Genomic DNA, 19,076 nt, shown 5'->3' with positions numbered 1-19,076 from the left:
ATTTACAAAACACAAAATGCTTGACGTTCGTATCTGGAAGAGAAGATGATCCTCGTGTTTTCACGTCAGTGAGACTGAACTCTGGTGAAGCTGATGCAGCGACCCTAAAGACAACGGAGAAAAAATAGTTTAGCCAAAAAAAAGAACAAGAATCAGGTTGAAGTTAAATCTATCATGCTTAAATGCCATAACAAATTATTAGGGATGCACAATATTGAAATTTTATCAGATATTCCAATATGTTAAATCGTATTTTGCCGATAACCGATATCAATACAGATATTTTTTCCCCTAGACCTACTTACAGAGACTAAATAGCTTTCTCTGTGAAATTAATACGACATAATTCTGAATGGTTTTTGTCAGTTTGGCCTGCTACCAAATGCAGATGGGGGCTGACAATGATGTAACATTTCAACTTGGATTATGTTTGTCACATTTATTCATGACATTTAATCTCTAACATAATGACAACACTCGCATGCAAATTTATAAATTTTCACGAACCTAAACTCAACCTGTTCACAAGCGACAAGTAAAAAGCGCATAAGTAGTAGTGCATTAATAGATGCACTTAACAGTTTTTTAAATTATAAATTTACTTAAAACAAGCATTCTATATCGGTGAGTTATTTTGATGGAATGTCCGATATTTATCGCTAATATTTATCGATAGCATGCCGATAATATCGTGCATCCCTACAAAATATGCAAATAAAATTTCAGCTTCCACTGATCAGCCACAGTAAAAGCACAGACTGATAAACATCCTAATAAATACTAATAATCTCCTGAATTTATGTTGATTCCAGTCAAAATTGAGCTAAAATAATAAAAAAGCAATCTTGGGTCTTTGCAGAGCTTTCAATCTGCGTGGGCTGTGTTCGATGTCAAGCTGTGCAGGCGCCAACTGTTATTTATAACAAACCTGGTGACGCAGTACGCTGTTAGTTATCTGACATGCAGATAATTGGAGCGAGAAGATCAACTGCTATCAAATCACTGCGTAAACGGCACGTTCAGTTCAATTTCCAATCAAAATGGATGGGGATGATCATAAACAAATTATTTTAACGTCAGCAGGTCATTCTTGCAAGCAGCTGCGTATTTTATTTGATTTTTTCTGCTTTTATATGATGTAATGAAATGTTCAAGGTGTTTCTTGCCTTGTCCTGAGGTGTCGGCCTCATGATTGCCACTCTGTCGTACTGTCTCCTCAGTAAGGCCAGCAGTGCATCAAAACGCCCCTGACGTTTCGAAACAAAGTTAGGTTTAAGTCGTGCAACAGCAGCGTGACACCCAGCGGAAGCAAATAAATAGGATGGTTTCCTCACCTTGATGGGAGTGTACCATTTGGACTGGGATGGGGGGTTGTAGACTGGAGGAGGTCTTGGTGGGGGTCGAGGAATGATGGGCTCCTCCACTTCGTCCGGCATAGTGACTACAGCGTTTCTGGCTTTTTCTAGTCGCGACCCCTCCTCTGTGGAGCCCTTCTGCCCCCATCGCACCTACAAGAGATGGGAAAACCTACTGTGTTGTCGTCACTGAGATAAGGCAAGTATTTATTAAATATATATGTTAACGTCAGGGGTTGCATAGACTAATCGACTAGTTGGTTCTAGGACAACTTGCGAGTTTAAATTTCACACCGACTAATCGCAGTTGGTGTGATGTGTCATGTGATCGGCGCCGGGCCGCGGCTACAAAACGGATTCTTCCAAGCAGATGGAAGGCGAGGAGCAGGCGAGTCTTCCCAAACAGGTATCAACAGTGTGGAAGTACTTCACTAAAGATTATGTTTTTAGTTTAATTTTATTTAATCCACGATGGGATCCCACCGCCGCCCGCTTCCTGTTTTTAGTTTTATTTAATTTAATTCACTAAATAAAATATAAATAAAAACAGGGGTGCGCTCCACTGGAGAATCCACCACCGCCACCACCGCTGCGGTGATTTATTTTATTTAGTGGATTAAATAAAATAAATCGAACTTTTGCAGCTTAATAGTTTTGGTTTTCCTGTTACTTATTTGCAGTATGATAAATGGTAGGAGCATAAATATACGCTCCCGATGTTTTCTTGTTCTTTTTTTTGTAAATAATAGATGTTTTTTTGTGATTTTTTTTTTTTTTTTTGCGTCTTGTGTTCCTATGACGTCATCAACTAGTCAACGTCAACTCGACTATTATCATGTTTGCGCTGACTTTTAAAAATATGTAGTTGTTCAACCCCTAATATACATACATATACATACATTTCAAGACTTCTAAAATGAACTAGAAATACAATCAAAGGAAAACACTGAGACCTTTTTTTACTTTACCTCCATGCGTTTGATCCCTCCAGCACCCCTCCCTCCGTAGTACGAGGCGTCCACTGTCGGCCACTTGTGTTTAGGGAAAGGCTCCTCCTCTGGCTCCTTAAAGAAGAAACACATTGTAGTCAATACTCGTGTGCGCTTCTAGTTTTGAACGGTTGAATTTAGTATAAAAGTTATGAAGTGTTTCAAATTCAAATTTGAGGCTGAGACTCCACATTCTGACACTCCTCAGGCTGGAACATATAATCTCTAACATGTAACACTGAAATGTAAATTATGCTGTTTTCTCACTCAAGCGCCACAAATAAAAAAGTCTGCCCAAACATCTTCTGCCTCCCTCCCAAGCTCCACCGACGCTCCTTCTGCGTTCACCCACATTTAGATTTTCTCTCAATCATCTCTGCCAAGACGGCAGCGAGATGAAGATTCTGACCTTCAGAAAATACGTTGTGGGACGATCCAAGTTCTACTCACAATGATGGGAGGTGGAGGAGGTGGGCGAGACGGGGGTGGGTCTCTGATGACCTGTGTGAAGCAAACATATTTACAGAAAAATGGCTAAAAACTATTTCTAGCCTTGAATAACTTGATATAAGAATAACTTTTTTTAAATTCTTAGACATCCTTAGTGGACCATTGATCGTTTACATCTTTAAAGGTGGGGTTCTGTGAAGAGGTTATGAACAGTTAACATCTTACCTGTTGTAGATAGTTCTTTGAACAGCATTCGTTGGAGAAATGGAGTCTGACCAGAGTGGCAAGCTAACGGCTAACGACTGCAGCTGTTTTAAACCTTTGGTCCACAGCGGTCTTGACCCTGCTTGACCAGAGTTTAACTCTATTTCTCCAAGTGCAGGTTATTCAAAGAGCTATCTGCCACAGGTTTGATATTATTTGAGAATAGTCACAATAGCTCCGCTCAGAAATCTCAGCTGTCCCCTTAACGGTTTTTGTTTTATAATAGAGGAACTAAAAATAAGCATATGTGTAAATAAACGAAGTCCAAACATACCACAGTGCAGCAAAGGGGCCAGAACCACCAGAGTAAACCCAGAGCCAGTAAGAGCAGCAGAGCCAACAGCAGCCACAGCACCCAGGTCCCATCTGACTGCAACAAACAAGACTCTCTGTGACATAAATACAGTTCGTTCATAAATATAATTATCTTCATTTATAGTGATTCATTGACACCATGCATGCACATCACTTTAAAGCCCTTACTCCCACACACTGGAGTTTATTTGCTACTAAATACTATAGTTTGAATGAATACTCACACATGTAGTTGCATGTATAGTTACTGGACCAGAGATGTAAGATTTCCCATTGTTCAGGCTAACCAGCACTTCAACTGATCTGTAATCAGCAAACATAAAATTAATAATAATAATAATAATAAAACATTAGAAGAATTTAGTCAAAGATTGTCCATGTTCAATATTCAGTGTGATTTTAAAAAAAAACACAAACAGGGCCCTCACTTAGATATAGCTGATCAAGTTATCCATAATCATATTCAAAAGGTAGTAAAAAGATGGTTCATGAAGTAATTTCTTTGATCATTCTTAAGGTTAAACAAGCTAAATAGGTGCAACTGTACCAGATTTTCCTCCCAACATTAGTAACACAATTAAACATTAAGAAAAAGGAAGCTCTTGTCTTTATTATATTCATTAATTTTACTAGATTTCCTTATTTGTCTACATTATTTAGATGCTGCATAAGGGGTGCCGTTTGTAAAGTTACACAGTCAAAAATTAACAACAATATTTTGGTTTATTTATTAGCCTTTCATAACAAACTTTTTTTTCAAAGCCATATTTTCACTTTGTCATTCATACATTTATAAATGTCATAGTTCCAAACTAAATAGTTAAATTATAAGCTAAATATTTAGTTTACAAATTAAATACTTGCAAGCTAAATATTTAGCTAGCAAGCTAAATATTTAATTAGCAAGTTAAATATTTAGTTCCACACTAAATATTTAGTTTACAAACTAAATAGTTATGTCTAAGCTAAATGTTTAATTTACAAACTAAATATTTGATTTGCAAGTTAAATATTTATTTAGTAAATTAAATATTTAGTTTGGAAAATAAATATTTAGGTCTGAGCTAAATATTTTGTTAGTAAATTAAATATTTATTTTGGAAATTAAATGTTTAGCTTTGAAAATAAATATTTAGGTTCAAGCTAAATATTTAGTAAATTACATATTTAGTTTAGGAATTAAATGTTTAGCTTAGAAATTCAATGTTTAGTTTGGAAATTAAATATTTAGCTTGGACAACAAATATTTAGTTTGGAAATTAGGTATTTAATTTACACCTAAATATTTAGTTCACTAAATATTTCACTTGCAAGTTAAATATTTAGTGTATAAATTAAACATTTATCTTGCACATAAATATTAAGTTTGCTAACTAAATATTTAGTGTGGAGCTAAATGTTTAGCTTGCTAACTAAATATTGAACTTGCAAGTTCAGTATTTAGTTTGTAAACAAAATATTTAGCTTGTAAATTAAATATTTAGCTTGGAATTATGACATTTATAAATGTATGAATGACATGGTGAAAATACGACTTTGAAAAAAAAAACTTTTTTTAAATTTTTTTTTATGAAAGGCTAAATAAACCAAAATATTGCTGCTAATTTTGTGACTGTGTAACTTTACAAACGGCACCCCATTGATGCACATATGTTTTGTGTGTGTGTAACTATAAAACCAACAAAGCTATAAGAATTACAAATGGATCATATTTTTAGGATAGAACCGACAAAATATTCATCATGCCTGCTCTAAAATATGCAATTTACTAGAGCTTAATACTGCCTTGATAATGTACAAAATATACACCGTAATTTCCAGACTATAAGCCACTACTTTTTTCACAGGCTTTGAACACCATGGCTTATACAATGCTGCAGCTAATTTGTGGGATTTTTTTTTTGTTTGTTTGTTTTTTGACAATCTAATGAGCTTCCTGACGCCAAAAACATTTAGCCTCGTCACACCCGGGATTTTATTTTTATTTTTTTAAAGAAGATGTCTAGAATGAAAAAAATATTTACTGTACATATTTGTTTACGTTACCGGTACCTATTAAACTGATAGTTTAATAAATCTTTGGTTGCTCCAGGGAAGGAGAGATAAGAGTGTGTGAGGTGAGGAGGGGTGACAGGTTTGAACAGAGTGCTGTTTGAACTGGAGTGGGCCTTTAAATGCCACCGAGATATCCCAACCAGACTCACCCCAGTTCACCCAACACCTCGAGACAGTTTTACCATAAACATTCTGCTTGTTTCACTCTTGCGCTCGCTCTAACCAGATTTCTTCTCTAAAAAGAAAAATGTATTGTCACAAAATTGTGTTGAACAAAATTACCTTAATGCCCTGACCAGCTAAAAAAAAAGAAAAATAGGCGTTTGCTGTACAATATGGCAGAATCTACATTTTTGTCCATATTCTTTATGAAAAATTGATGAAAGTAGTGCCCAACTAGAAAAACCACTGTGCACTAGTGCTCTTAAAGAAAGCACTTCTGTCGTGAAACTCCTCTGTGAAGTTGCTGTTGTCGGATAAATCTGTAAGACCATGTGATGTTAAATGTGACGCCAGAAGGAAATGTTGATTTTTCAATCACCAGTTATATTCCATTATATTTGTTGTTTTTTGTTTTTAGTACAGAAAAAAAACAAGAACAGTTTCTATAAAAATATTTCATTACATAAATATTATATATGGATATATAAGGAGTATACTGTATACCACACATGGGCAACATATGGCTCAAGGGCCAAATGTGGCCTTTGAATAATCTCTGTCTGGCCCCCCAATATCTTTATTTGAAAATAAAACAACTTTACTTATTTTTGTATGTATGTATGTATGCAAATATGTACGGTATATATGTACGGTGTATGCATGCATGCATGTATGTATGTATGGTATGTATGATATGTATGATATATATGTATGTATGGTATATATGTATGTACGGTATGTATGTGTGCATCTATGCATGTATGTATACATGTATGCATGTATGCATATAGTATTTAATTATGTATTTAGTTATTGGCATATTTTAAGATAACAAATATGTTGTCACTGGAACCATGACCAAGTATGCTAACTGTACTATAACAAGAAAAAACTTGGAAATATCTTCCAGCTGATCTGAAAGATAATTATTTTCAAACGCACCATGCAACCCTTTGATTGCTTTAAATACCTTAATTTGTCTCTCTGGGCACAAAATGCTGAACTGAATAAACTAAAGGAGTTTTGTTTTCACTACTCAAATAATCACTGACCTTTGACTCAAGTATTTGACTCAGTTCAGCTTCACACACAGAGTTGTTTTTGTCTGAACTTACTGTCCAACTTCGTGCAGACGGGGAGCGGGACACAGCAGATAGCCGTCTCGAACTACTGTTGGCTTCTCATCTGATAAGAAGCAGAGGAAAAAAAAAAAAAACAGCCATCAAAGTCACAATAAATCAGTATGATAAATGTCACATTCCTGGAAGAAGCTCGTATCATCTGCAGCCTTGCTCGCTGAAGATTTAAACAAATATACTGTATAATGTGAGCTGGATGACTCTCGGCTGTGACCACAACTGATATGTACGGTGGCCCTGAGGTGTAAATGAACAACATTTGAAAAAACGGAATTACATTAAGACAAAGTGGAAGTGGCTGGAATCACACTAGAAAAAACTGAATTACATTAGAAAAAATGGAAATTATATAATTTCTGAATTATTCAATTTTTCTAATGTAATTCTGCTTTTTTCTAATGTGATTCCAGCCACTTCCGCTTTGGCTTAATGTAATTCATTTCAAATGTAATTCCGTTTTTTCAAATGTTGTGTTTTTGTTGTGGTTTTTTTTCTCAAATGTAATTCTGTTTTTTTTTTTTTTATGTTGTTCATTTACACCTCAGGGCCACTGTAGATTTGAGCTCAGAGTCTGTAACAAATAACCGAGTTATAGCCGTTTTTATTTTGTTTGATAACACTGATTAGCCCTTACCATTTTTAATTGGAAGGACTCCAAAGGGTAATCAGTTATTTATGCATATCTAGTTTTATTTTCATTCAGCGCTTCACAAGACATTTTGCTAACACAAGCACATGATTGCCCACCTTTCAGCGTAGTGGCTGATAACTGGCTTACGGTAAAAACTGATCAGTGGTGTTTATTCTTTTGACTTGTTGTAGGACTGAAACATTTAATTTTACATCGTTCGATTAGTAAATACCTTTCCAGATTAAATGCAGCATTTTATGCTTGTTTTGTGGCTTTAATAGTTTTTTTACAAAAGTATTCGAAAGATCAAAGCCAGCAGTGAACGCCTCCATCAGAACCAAACAGCTGTCTAACATGAATCATGTGTTTTCTGTTCGTGTCCTCTCTGTGACTCCGACCACAGTTCCTGCCATCGATCCGTTAACAGACTAATGGCAGAGCATCTCCTCCCTCTGTTCAGTCTCATAACATGTCCTCTGTTCTCTGGTGGAGGCCATTAAAAGGCCGCCTTTGTTTATGCCTAAATCTCGTCATGACTTCGACTTTCCACCGGAGCCCCACAGTATCAGATTTCACTTCTTGAATAATTTAATCACAGAGAACATTTTAGAGCCGTGTGGACGCTGAAGCTCAAGTGTGAAGTGAACCGTAGCGCTGAAGAACTTTGTAGCATTAAGCTGTGAAAACGTGTGTTGACATGATCACGTTGCGGGTTTTGCTTACTGTAAAGTAGTTCATTGGCAGAAAGGACACAGAGGATGTTGTCTGTCCTCTTGGATCCACTAAACCCAGTGCCCCTCAACACCACGTTAAATGACTCTGAAAGACACAAAACACAACTATGAGCATAAATCCAGAAAACAACCCTTTATTTATTAAATTACAATTATTAACAGTAGAGAAATAACCATGAATTTATATAAAATTTGAGAAATGGCATTTTCAGCTAAAATGCAAATGCTGAATGACGGAAAACTGTGTTCATTCGTACTCATCTGCTCACACAGACTCATGTTCGTGCTGCTGTTCGGTGTATTGTTTTTATACTACTAGTGCTTAGTGTATTTTTGTTAATGTATAGTTACAGATAAGAATAAGTATTTTTATTAACGTTTTTCTTAGTTCATATCTTAGATGTTATTACTGTTTTTTTTTTTACATTTTAATACTTTTGTTGGATGTAACTGGGACCCTGTACACACAATTTCGTTCCACCATATGTACCACATGTGGTGGAATGACACATAAAGAACCTTGAATCCTCAAATCCTTGATGTTAAAGTCAAAGAAAAAAAAAACATAAAAAGTAGAAAACATGTTAACGGCCAAAAGCAGCAAAACTCTAGCTAAAAGATGTAGGTCACAAAAGTCACTAAAAGCTAAAATATTAAATAGGGATGCACGATATTGGATTTTTGGCCAATATCCGAAATGCCAATATGTTAAAACTTATTTGGCTGATAACCGATACCAATACCAATTTTTTTTAGACCTTCTTACAGAGACTACATAACTTTCTCTGCTATGGAATTAAAATACTGCATTATTCTGTATGGTCTTTGTCAGTCTGGCTTGCTACCAAATGCAGATGCCAAAAAGGGGGCTGAAAATGATGCAACACTGTATAAATATATAATATATAAATAAAGAAACGACACCTTTTATATCGGTGAGTTATTTTGATGGAATAGCCGATGTCCGATATTTAATTTTACCGCTAATATCAGCCAATATTGATACCAAGCCGATAATATTGTGCATCCCTAATAATAAAATAGTAGCCTGAAGCTAAAAGTTATAACAGCTAGTGAAATGTAGCAAAAGACTAGCTAAAAGCACTATAACGGTAGCTGAAAATACAAAGTAGCAAAAGATTAAATTAAAGCTAAAAGTAGCAGAATGGTAGCAAAAATATAAAAGTGGCACTAATCACCTGGAATCTAGTTTGTCGGTATTCAACATTATTGTTCTATTTAACCTTATATTTTATATTTACAAGCTCCCAGAAGCAGAAGCAACACAGCAGCTCCACAGCATGACAGGACCTCCACCGTGCTCAGCAGCACATGATGGGGTGTTTCTCCTCCCTGTGGGCATCATTTAGTTGTGCATAAACAACTGACTGCTCTGCATCCCCCACAGAGCTGCAGTTTGGTTTCCTGTGTCTATAGAACATTATCTGAGAGGGATCGTGTCTTATCCATGGAAACCTCTGTAAACATTAATCCGTTCTTCTGTGCTTTTATTTTGTTCCATGTCCTCTTTGTGTACCTTTTACATCCTCCACACAGCTACACACTTCTCTTAGTGTTTTTGCAACATCTTGCCCCTACAATCCAAAGAAAAGATTATAAATTGTATCATTTTATGGGACCATCGTTAACTTTCATAGTTAAATGTCACAATAAAATGTCACAATTTCATAGTCAAAGGTCATAGTTTAAAAGTAAAGTTGAAAAAAAAACTGATGGTCTCCTGAAAATATCATTTTGTAGAGATACGATATATCAGGCAGCAAATGAACTTTTTGTCTTGGAGTTGGTGACTTGGAAAAGGAGAAATGATGTGAAGATTTTAGGGATTTTCACCCAGAACTGAAGGTTTGCTTGAAAATATCTCCAAAACTGCAGCTAATGTGGATGTTAGTCTCAGTCTCAGTCTGGGGGGGTAAAAAAAAAAAAAAAAAACTACCAGAAATGCCTCAAGGAAGTAAAACTACTGACTGATGAAGTCCTTTGGATGAAGGATCAAACGTCTCAACAACATAAAGAAACCATCCAGATGACCTGACTGAACTTTGTTGGATTTTTTTTTAACCTGGATTATTGAGCATGAACTTTGATGTCATGAACCACTTTGTACCTCAGAGGAGTTGATGGGGGAGAGGGTGGACCCCAGAAGCCATCTTATCACCAGCAAACTGGTTGGTCCACTATGTGAGTGTGCTGCTTGTGGGACTGAGTTTGTTGTGGCTCCTCGGACTGATGAAGTCCTTTGGATAAAGGATGAAACGTCTCGACGACAACAACAACAACAAAAGAAACCAACCAGATGACCTGGATGAACTTTGTTGGATTTTTTACCTGAATTATTGAGCATGAACTTTGGTAAAACTGCTGAACTGACAGTTCAATGATGCACCTAGCTCACAGTTAATGCTGTTTCAGTGCAATGCACCCTGCAGCTCATCCAAGATGTCCACACTGGCTATTCATCCATCCATCCATTATCTTTACCCGCTTATTCCATTTTGGGTGACAGGGCACACTGGCTATTGTCCACCATTAAAACTATTGCAAACGGACCATGAGCACTGAAATACTGGACAATCTAGATGACTTTAGTTTTCTTTTTTTTCCATCAAGAACTTGTAGGACTTTCTCCAGGATGCAATAAAGCACAAATAAAAGTTTAACGCTTCAGGTAATGTTCTGCTAGGAAACCTTAAGCTCTGCCAATCGTGTATTGTAATCTTTAATGGCAGTGGCGTTTCTCACCAGGACGATATAGCCTTACCGTTGACACAAACACTGGAAGGCTCTATTGTGAACACTTGACTGCACGACTGCTGGAGGACCTGCGACACAGAGGAACAGATGCAGGATGCAGCTGAGTTGATCAGTTAGATAAACAATGCCATCACACACACGATGACCTCACCTTTTTAACAATATCTTTGAGGGCATAGAAGCCGGACATGACTGGAAACACTTGCTCTGTGCCGTCTGCGATCTCCGCCAGCTGCAACCAAAGCGAAAACCATTTGAATTGGTTAAATAAATGTACATCTATGTGTGAAGCTCTACGAGTTGCCTTTGAGGGAGGTCTTCAGCCCATTGCTCCTGCAGCATGAAGCGAGCACGAGCCTGTTTCCAGGAGATGAAAGCTTCAGCAGCGGCTTTCATCTCGCGCTTTAACGATGGCAGAGCAGGAAGTTTGTCTCGTATTATACAATTAGAGTGATGTGATTACTTCCTGTTTAGCCCACTGAGCAGAGTAACCACACAGAAGACCACTTGCTACTGAAGGTTTTAGGAGGTAAAAGGCACAGTAGCTGATTTATTAATAATTCTCACACAGATATTATTTTCAAAGGCTTCTGCAACAAAAAGCAAAACAATGCCAGCAGAAATGTGATACAGCTGTATTATATTTCTCAAATGTAATTACAGCGTTGTCCCTTATGTGCTGCAAATCTAATTAGAGTAATGAGACGTTGCTGCCTGTGGAAGAAAAACCCACAAATCACAACATATAAATGGTTCTCAACCATTATAGAGTTTTATGTTTTAGTGTTTTAAGTTCGCACTTGATATGATGCTGTATATGGTGCTGTTCACAAAAAGTCACTTTGATACCTTAAGAGAGTGAATGTTATTGGAAGAGTTCAAAAACTGTTTCCCAGATCGTATTTTAATGCACTTGAATGAATATTCTTCTGCTGCTTTTCTAGATGATAAATATGTGCTTACACACAAAACTGTTTTTCAATCGGTTTCAACTAAAAACCTTTCTGTTAAATCGGTGAGCGAGAAAACCAAGACAGTACAGCAAAATTATGGTAAAGAATGTTTCTATTGTCACAAAAAGGGCATGTTATTGCCAACTGTTTAGCTTTGAAACGGAAAACGCAAAATGTACAATCTCAACCAAAAGGTGTGGGATTCATTAAGAGTAAGCCTAATTTTGGAAAAATTGATGTTGACTGCAAACCTGATCCTTGTTTTGAACCTGTTTCGTTGGCTGGATTAGTGTCTCTCACAGGAAAGCCTGCAGATCAGCATCCAGGCCTCATGTTGAACGATACCAGCGGTTCTCAATCTGTTTTTCTACAAATGTAGCTGCAACTTTGCCATTTTCTAACCGGTCTTCATGTGCATATAGTGCTATTATTCAGGGTGTTAAAATGTGCCAAGGCCTGTGCATTTGGTTCATTTGCAATCTGAGCTAATCCCTGGTGTATTCCCTATTGCTGTCTACCCGGCATTGCCATTCAGAGCGGTTGTTATTTAGAGCAGCTCGTCATTTTGCATGGGTGTCTTTGGACTTGAAATGTTTGGCTTTGGTTAAGAGTTAATTCCTGAAATTGGAGTTGTTTGTAAGCTTCTGAAGACAGCCAGAAGGCTTACTAGTTCATAATCTTTGTTATAATCCTGCATCAATAAGGGCTGAGGCTTAAATCAATTGTTTAACATTAAAATGTTTTTTTGTTAGAAGTTATAATCATTAAACATCTTTGGTAATTTGAAAGTAATCTCTTTTTGTTTAGTTTTGGTTAACTGACTAAATAAATCATTAATCCTATTCAAAACCTCATTCCACCTGATTTGAATGTTTCCTCCCCCTTTCCTGGCTGAGTCGGTGTCGTTACATTAATGGGGGCTCGTCCGGGATCCTTATCGCTCATGAAAAACAGATTTGAGGAAACGACTGAAGACCTGCTTCCTATTGAAACATATTCACTGTTTTTACACAAAGAAAACACAGAGTAAACAAGTTTTCAGCTTTTGTCAGCTTTTAGGTTTTAACTCCAACAAACTGAGCAACAAGGTGATAGTATTTGTCAGTCCATCTGGGCCAAAAACAACAGTTGGCTTAAGTTCTCACAGCTCAACACACACACCGCTCGCACAGAAAGTCAAATAAAACATCACTGTTCAAACAAGCAGCTGTATCAGTTACAGACATATCTCCCTCAGAGCTGCGGGGAGTCCAAATTAGAAGAGATAAACAAGGAAAAGGTATAAAATGAAGCGCCTCCCACCTGCGTGGGGTCGAAGTCCATTACTCCAACACAAAACACTCTGGCTCCAAACGTTCGGGCCTTGTCAGCCTGGAAATCACAACACAATGAGTGAAAATCACTTGAATACAGACAAACACGGCGAGCACTAGAAATATAACTTTGAGGGATGTGATTCAGTTATTTAGAAACGACGTTGGCGTGCTGCTTCAAAAAACAAAATATCAGATTTGACATCTGTGAAGCAGCATGCCCTGACTGCAACCCATTATTACATCAATAGTCATGTTAGTGTTGGCTAAGTTCAATTAGCTGTGGTGGCCATCTTGAACTGTGTTTACTTCCAATGGTGTTCAGCTGTGGATGTACATCCAATGACGACGTTTTATGATATTCATTAAAATCTGTCTCCTGGCAGTGAAACGAGCACATGCACACACACAGGCAAAAACTGTCATACTGCAGGGAGGTCAACCTGCAGCACCTTTCTGTGTCAGGAAGTAATCCATTTAAAATAATAACTTTCCATTGAAAGCTTTGTTATATTCTTTCCCTCATTCTGTACATAAACATAAACATAATTGGCAGAAATAAAGTGATGTGACATTTTTCAATCGTCCTCCCCTTGAAGTGTGTGTGTGTGTGTTACCTCCTGTACACTGAGTTCATAGAGGTAAATGTCCAGCTTCCCATCAGTCAGTACGATAATAATGCTGGATGAGGAGGACGACTGTATCTTCATCTGTTCTGACACCTGATAAAGGGAAAATTTGACATTAAATGTCTTCTGCATTTTTAGATATTCAAAGAAAATCACAATACATTTATAAAATAAAAATCCAAAACATGTGACACTGTATTTTCGGAAAACTGATATTGGATTAAAGATTCCTGGATGATTGAGCATGAACTTTGTTGCAAAGTCTTATCAGATTAATAATCTTACCGCTTTCAAACCTTCGTGCATGTAGGTTTCCCCAGCAGGATTGATTTGTCTCAGCTCGTTAAGACCCTCATCTATTTTAGATCTGAGCGGCCAGATCACAAAAACAGCAACGTTTACAACCAGTCTTAAAAACGTACACATCACGTTCATCAGAGAGGAGGAGGAATACGAGTTAAGACAACACGAGGAGAGAAGATGAAGGGAAATGCACACCTGTCTCCAGTTAAAGGAAGTACTACAGCAGCCTGGGCTGAGAAGACAACGTAGGAGACTCTCATCCTGGGGCTAATATAAAGAAAACACACACAACATAAAGAAATAAACATCCCAGAACAAATATTAAGATCATCCGAGCCTGTTCGGTTTCTAACTGTTGCTGCTTTGATTCATTGCGACAGGAAGTCTTTGTTGTCAGCACATCTGGCTGCATGGTTAGCCTTTATATTTAGCACCTCACTATTAAAACCTAAAGATATCAACACACACCCTTCAGACCAGAAGGGTTTGGAGCAGTTGTTGGCCTTTATGTGAGCTCTGCAGCCTGAAATAACTCCTGCCCTACTTTTTACACACTAATACATTGTTGGATGAACATTAAAATACTTTCTGCTGTGTAAAAGCCTCAGTTTCCTTTGGTTGGTGCATGCAAAACTCATAAACATAAGACTATTCTTTAGTAGACAAGCTTTTTTATTGCAGGGATTGCAAAGGGTGAAATGTGTAACTTTACTTACCTGACAAACCTGCTAGTGAGCTGCTCCACAAACTCATAGATCTCATTCCAGTGTCCCCACACGCTGCCTGATCTGCAAAAACACAAGAAATACTAAAATGACAGATAATCCGATCTAATCTGAAACGTAGGGTGGATCCAAGCAGAGGGAGATTAATCCATCAACCAAATACGCTTACAATCATGGGGACAAAGGGAAGTCTTCCTTCTTTCAGTTCTAGAGGAATAGAAAGAGGACTACAGGATATAAAATGTGTTTGAGTTTCTAAACGTCACTATCTAATCTCAAATTAAAACAACACGGTTCTGTACTTGGTCTTTCACGTGGTTGAGGATGAAATTAAGCTCACTCTTCTTTACAACATCGCTTCAGTTCGTTCAGTTCAATTCAATTCAAAAATACTTTATTAATCCCAAAGGGAAATTAAATGTTGTTGTAACTCGTTATCCTCGTTTCATTAAGAGATGTTATAGATACTGATGGCCGTAGGCAGGAAGGATCTCTTGTAAAGGTCCGTCCCACAGTGGATCCGAAAAAACTGGCCGCAGATGCCATCTGATCCATCCACCCAGACTCAGCTGGCCTCTCAGTTCCCCCGGGCTGCGGGAACAACTGAATGCCAGGCAGAGCTCCTCCCAGAGCGATGATCACTCCTCCCAGCAGCCTGCCGAGCTCCTCGTCACTTCGGACAGCTTGCTGCAGGTGCTGGGGGACGATCCCATCCTTCTGCTGTCAAAAGCCCTGTTTCCTGCCATTTCCAGGATCTTGGTGGTCAGGCGCTCGAGCACAGCCGGCAGGGAGACGGGAATGCATCTACGGTGCCTCCTTTTTCAACTCATTTGAGATCTGGGGCTGCAGCTGAGATATTATTTGAGCTTTTGAGATGTTAGTCAGCTGCTCCCACTTGTAAAAACCACCTAGAAATGTCTAAAACTAAAAAAGTTTCTGTAAAAATTCTGCCAGCTGCACCAGAGGAAACAATCATCCAAAAAAAAAAGTGATTTACAAAAAGAAAAGGTAGAATTAAAAGTTTCCAAAAGCAAAATCTCAGAATGAAAGTAACAGAGCTACTCCAACATGCAGCTACCCCGAGCGGCGCAATTCTAGAAACCCATGAAGGTTTGTCAGTGTTTGTTTCTGCACGGCTCTCTAATGGTCCCACAGATGCATTTTAAACAGGTTGCACCATCTCAACATTTTCTTTTTCTGTTATTCTGTTGTAGATTTGCTGTTGTGTTCGGGGCTCTTGCACTGTAGCAGGATCCAGTTTGGCCTAAGCTTTAGTCGGCAGACAGAGGTGGCCTCACATTTGACTCTACAATACTTTGGTTCTGTGGCTGTAGAACAAGCCCAAATCATCACACTTCCACCACTGTGTTTGACATTTGTATGAGCTGTTTTTGTCTATATGTGTTTGGTCAAAACATCCATCCATCCATCCATTATCTTTACCCGCTTCTTCCTTTTCGGATCACAGGGACACTGGTGCCCATGCCCAGCAGTCACTGTGCGAGAGGCGGGGGGACCTGGACAGGTCACAAGTCCATCACAGGGACACATAAACAACCTCTCTCACTCACACCTAGGGACAATTCAAAGTTACCAATCAGTTTAACATGCATGTTTTTGGTCTGTGGGAGGAAACCGGAGTACCCGAAGAAAACCCACACACAGAGAGAACAAACTCAACCCAGAAAGGTCCCCCAGCTGGGATTCGATCCAACGGCCTTCTTGCTGAGGTCCACCAACTGAGCCACCGGGTCAAAACATAATGATTAAATCACTTGTGTGTTTGAGGTTGAATTTTAATAACTTAGTTTTTGTTATGTATTGATACATAAAACCCTAGAATTTAAGGCAAGTGTACTTTCTTGTCATGTATTTTAAAATAGCACTAGTTTTCTGTAAAACTGACCAAAGTAAATGAGACTAAAGTGTAAAAAATAACACACAAGCTGCAGTGGTTGGCTCCAAAAGAAAGAAAAAGTCATTAAAATACAATACTACATATGCATTCGTTTTATAAAGTTTGTTAAATGTTTTATTGTTGCAAAACAAAACACTGAGGGTAAAATGCTGGGAGATAAAAGCGACATTTCTCCCAGACTAGAGGATAAATAAACTCTCTCTCCAGTCCAGTGGATCATGAGTGGATCCAAACACAGCCATACATGGAGAGGTTTGAGTTCAACTCTGAGTTAATGCGAATAATTTCACAGCTCACCTGTCCAAAACAAAATAGATATCAAAGACTCCATCGCAGGACGCGTCTTCCTCTTCAGAACTCCCGCAAACGCGCAGAGCAAGCAGCAGGATTTGGCACCAACATACCCAGACCCGACCCATAATCCATGCGTTACATCCCCGCAGAGATTATTTATGCATCCACCATGAAACATCCACAGCAAAAATCATGCTTCAGTCCGGCTGCTCACATGTTGGAGCTCTGCTGTTTTGAGGGGGAGAGGAGCAGCTGACAGGGAGGTGGTGACCGGAGCAGGACGCACAGCTGCACACATCACCGACTGTCAAATACGCACAGTGAACACACTGAAGCACTTCCTGTCAGGACCCTACAAATTAAACAACCACGACTGCCCACAGGAAGAACAAAAACACGTGTAAAACAAGACACTCGTTGCAAATTCTCAAATCAAACAATTCAAATCAGTTTATTTATACAGCGCCAAAATCACAACAAAGTCAACTCAGGACACTGACCAGAAACATTCACATACATATAAAGTCAATAACAACAAGGTTTTTAACATTACAGCTGGAAGCCAGAGCCATCCAAGAGGGCAAAAGATTGAAAAATTTAGATGCTCAAGTCCAAAAACTAAAACCTCAGTCTTGTCTGAGTTTAAAAGCAGAAAATTTAGGGTCATCTAGTTTATTTTTTGTCTTTAAGACATGCTTGTCTAAGTAACGGATTGGATTCATTGGGTTTCATGGATAAATATACCTGTGTATCATCAACATAACAATGAAAATGTATCCTATGTTTAATAAATTTACCTAATGGAAGCATATATAATGTAAAGAGTATTGGTCCAAGCACCGAACCCTGAGGAACTCCATGACTAACTTTGGTGTAAGAAGACAATTCATTATTTACATTTACAAACTGGAATCTATCAGATAAATATGATTTAAAAACATAAACAAATTTTATTCTGAACCATATCAAAGGGTGCAGTTTGTGTTTTCCAGGTTTATTAATATGCAATTATAAAATGCAGGTATGTACTCAATGTAAACAAGTCATTACGTACCTTATTCAGTAGATCTCTTGTCTGTCTTGATTCCAAACAGCTCCTCTGTGCATGGTTCAGTGTTTCTGTCTCGTCACTCCGGTTGTTTCCGTATCAGCTAAGCAAACACATGATCGGAGGCGACCGTTTGTAAATTTTACTGACAAATTTTGGATTTATAGACACATCAACAATTAATATTAAAAACATATTGTGTAGATTTTGTTTCTTAATTTATATACCTTTGTTTCTGTTTTTTGTAATACTGTAATGAGTACCTTTTTTGTAGGATTTGATCTATTTAGATGTATTTTCTGGTATTGTAGTGAGTTATACACTTTCTGTAATGTAAAAGGAAATGTACAATGAAGAGAACACTTATAATTGAGAAATAATTTGAAAAAAAAAATCCCTTTTTTAGAATATTGATGTGTATCTAATATGTAAAAAAAACATGTATTAATTGTCCTGATGTACATTTAATCATCCAGGTAAATAAAAGTTAACCTGGCTTAACTTTTTTGGATGCATTGTGTTTACAGTGGGCTTTTATTTTGAAAATACCATAATTATTTTCTTGTCTTCACTCAAAGCATTTCATCCTTTCTCTGCACAAGGACAGCTGTTTGATTAAAAGCTGGGGAAAATGGCAAAAATACTTTGAAAACAGGCTTGTGTTTCACATAATTTAAAATATTCCTGTATAATTGACACATCCCCATTTATTTAATTAAAAAAACTTAATGTTAAATTTCATGATATGTGAAACGGTGCCGTTCTGTATAATTACTGATCAGTGCAGCAGTGGCTTATAATACTGTGTTTATGTCCTGTTAGCCTAATGGTCATGGGTGCTGTGTTTTTATTTGCACATGTCACAAAAAGTGCATCCTAACCCTCCAAATGTGGAATCTAAATCAATGTGTGTGTCTGTGTGATATGTTTCTTTTGTCATGGCTTTAATACAAAAGCAGATTAAATGAATGTGTCAACTCATACATCAAGAGGCTAAATTTTCAAAAATGGAAAGGATTCCTTT

At 37.6% G+C, this 19,076-nt stretch overlaps 1 protein-coding gene across 1 annotated transcript; it reads right to left on the bottom strand.

Moving 5' to 3' along the window:
* Nucleotides 1–7: 7 nt before the first annotated feature.
* Nucleotides 8–17,294, bottom strand: LOC119425155 (anthrax toxin receptor 2-like). Its single transcript, XM_037692692.1, has 17 exons — nt 17,008–17,294; nt 14,784–14,855; nt 14,263–14,334; nt 14,050–14,131; nt 13,753–13,857; nt 13,125–13,193; nt 11,021–11,101; nt 10,877–10,937; nt 8,084–8,179; nt 6,706–6,775; nt 3,598–3,676; nt 3,333–3,428; nt 2,795–2,845; nt 2,324–2,419; nt 1,335–1,508; nt 1,167–1,247; nt 8–104 (listed from the first exon to the last, which is right to left on the bottom strand). Exons 1-17 carry the CDS (start codon nt 17,127–17,129, stop codon nt 66–68), a joined length of 1,446 nt encoding a protein of 481 aa, XP_037548620.1. The 5' UTR covers nt 17,130–17,294; the 3' UTR covers nt 8–65.
* Nucleotides 17,295–19,076: the final 1,782 nt, after the last annotated feature.

Source organism: Nematolebias whitei, chromosome 18 (assembly GCF_014905685.2).
Source record: "Nematolebias whitei isolate Nwh7 chromosome 18, NemWhi1, whole genome shotgun sequence".
Classification (NCBI taxonomy): domain Eukaryota; kingdom Metazoa; phylum Chordata; class Actinopteri; order Cyprinodontiformes; family Rivulidae; genus Nematolebias; species Nematolebias whitei.
The sequence above is the reverse complement of the archived record's forward strand: the minus strand, read 5'-3'. Positions and strand labels throughout refer to the sequence as shown.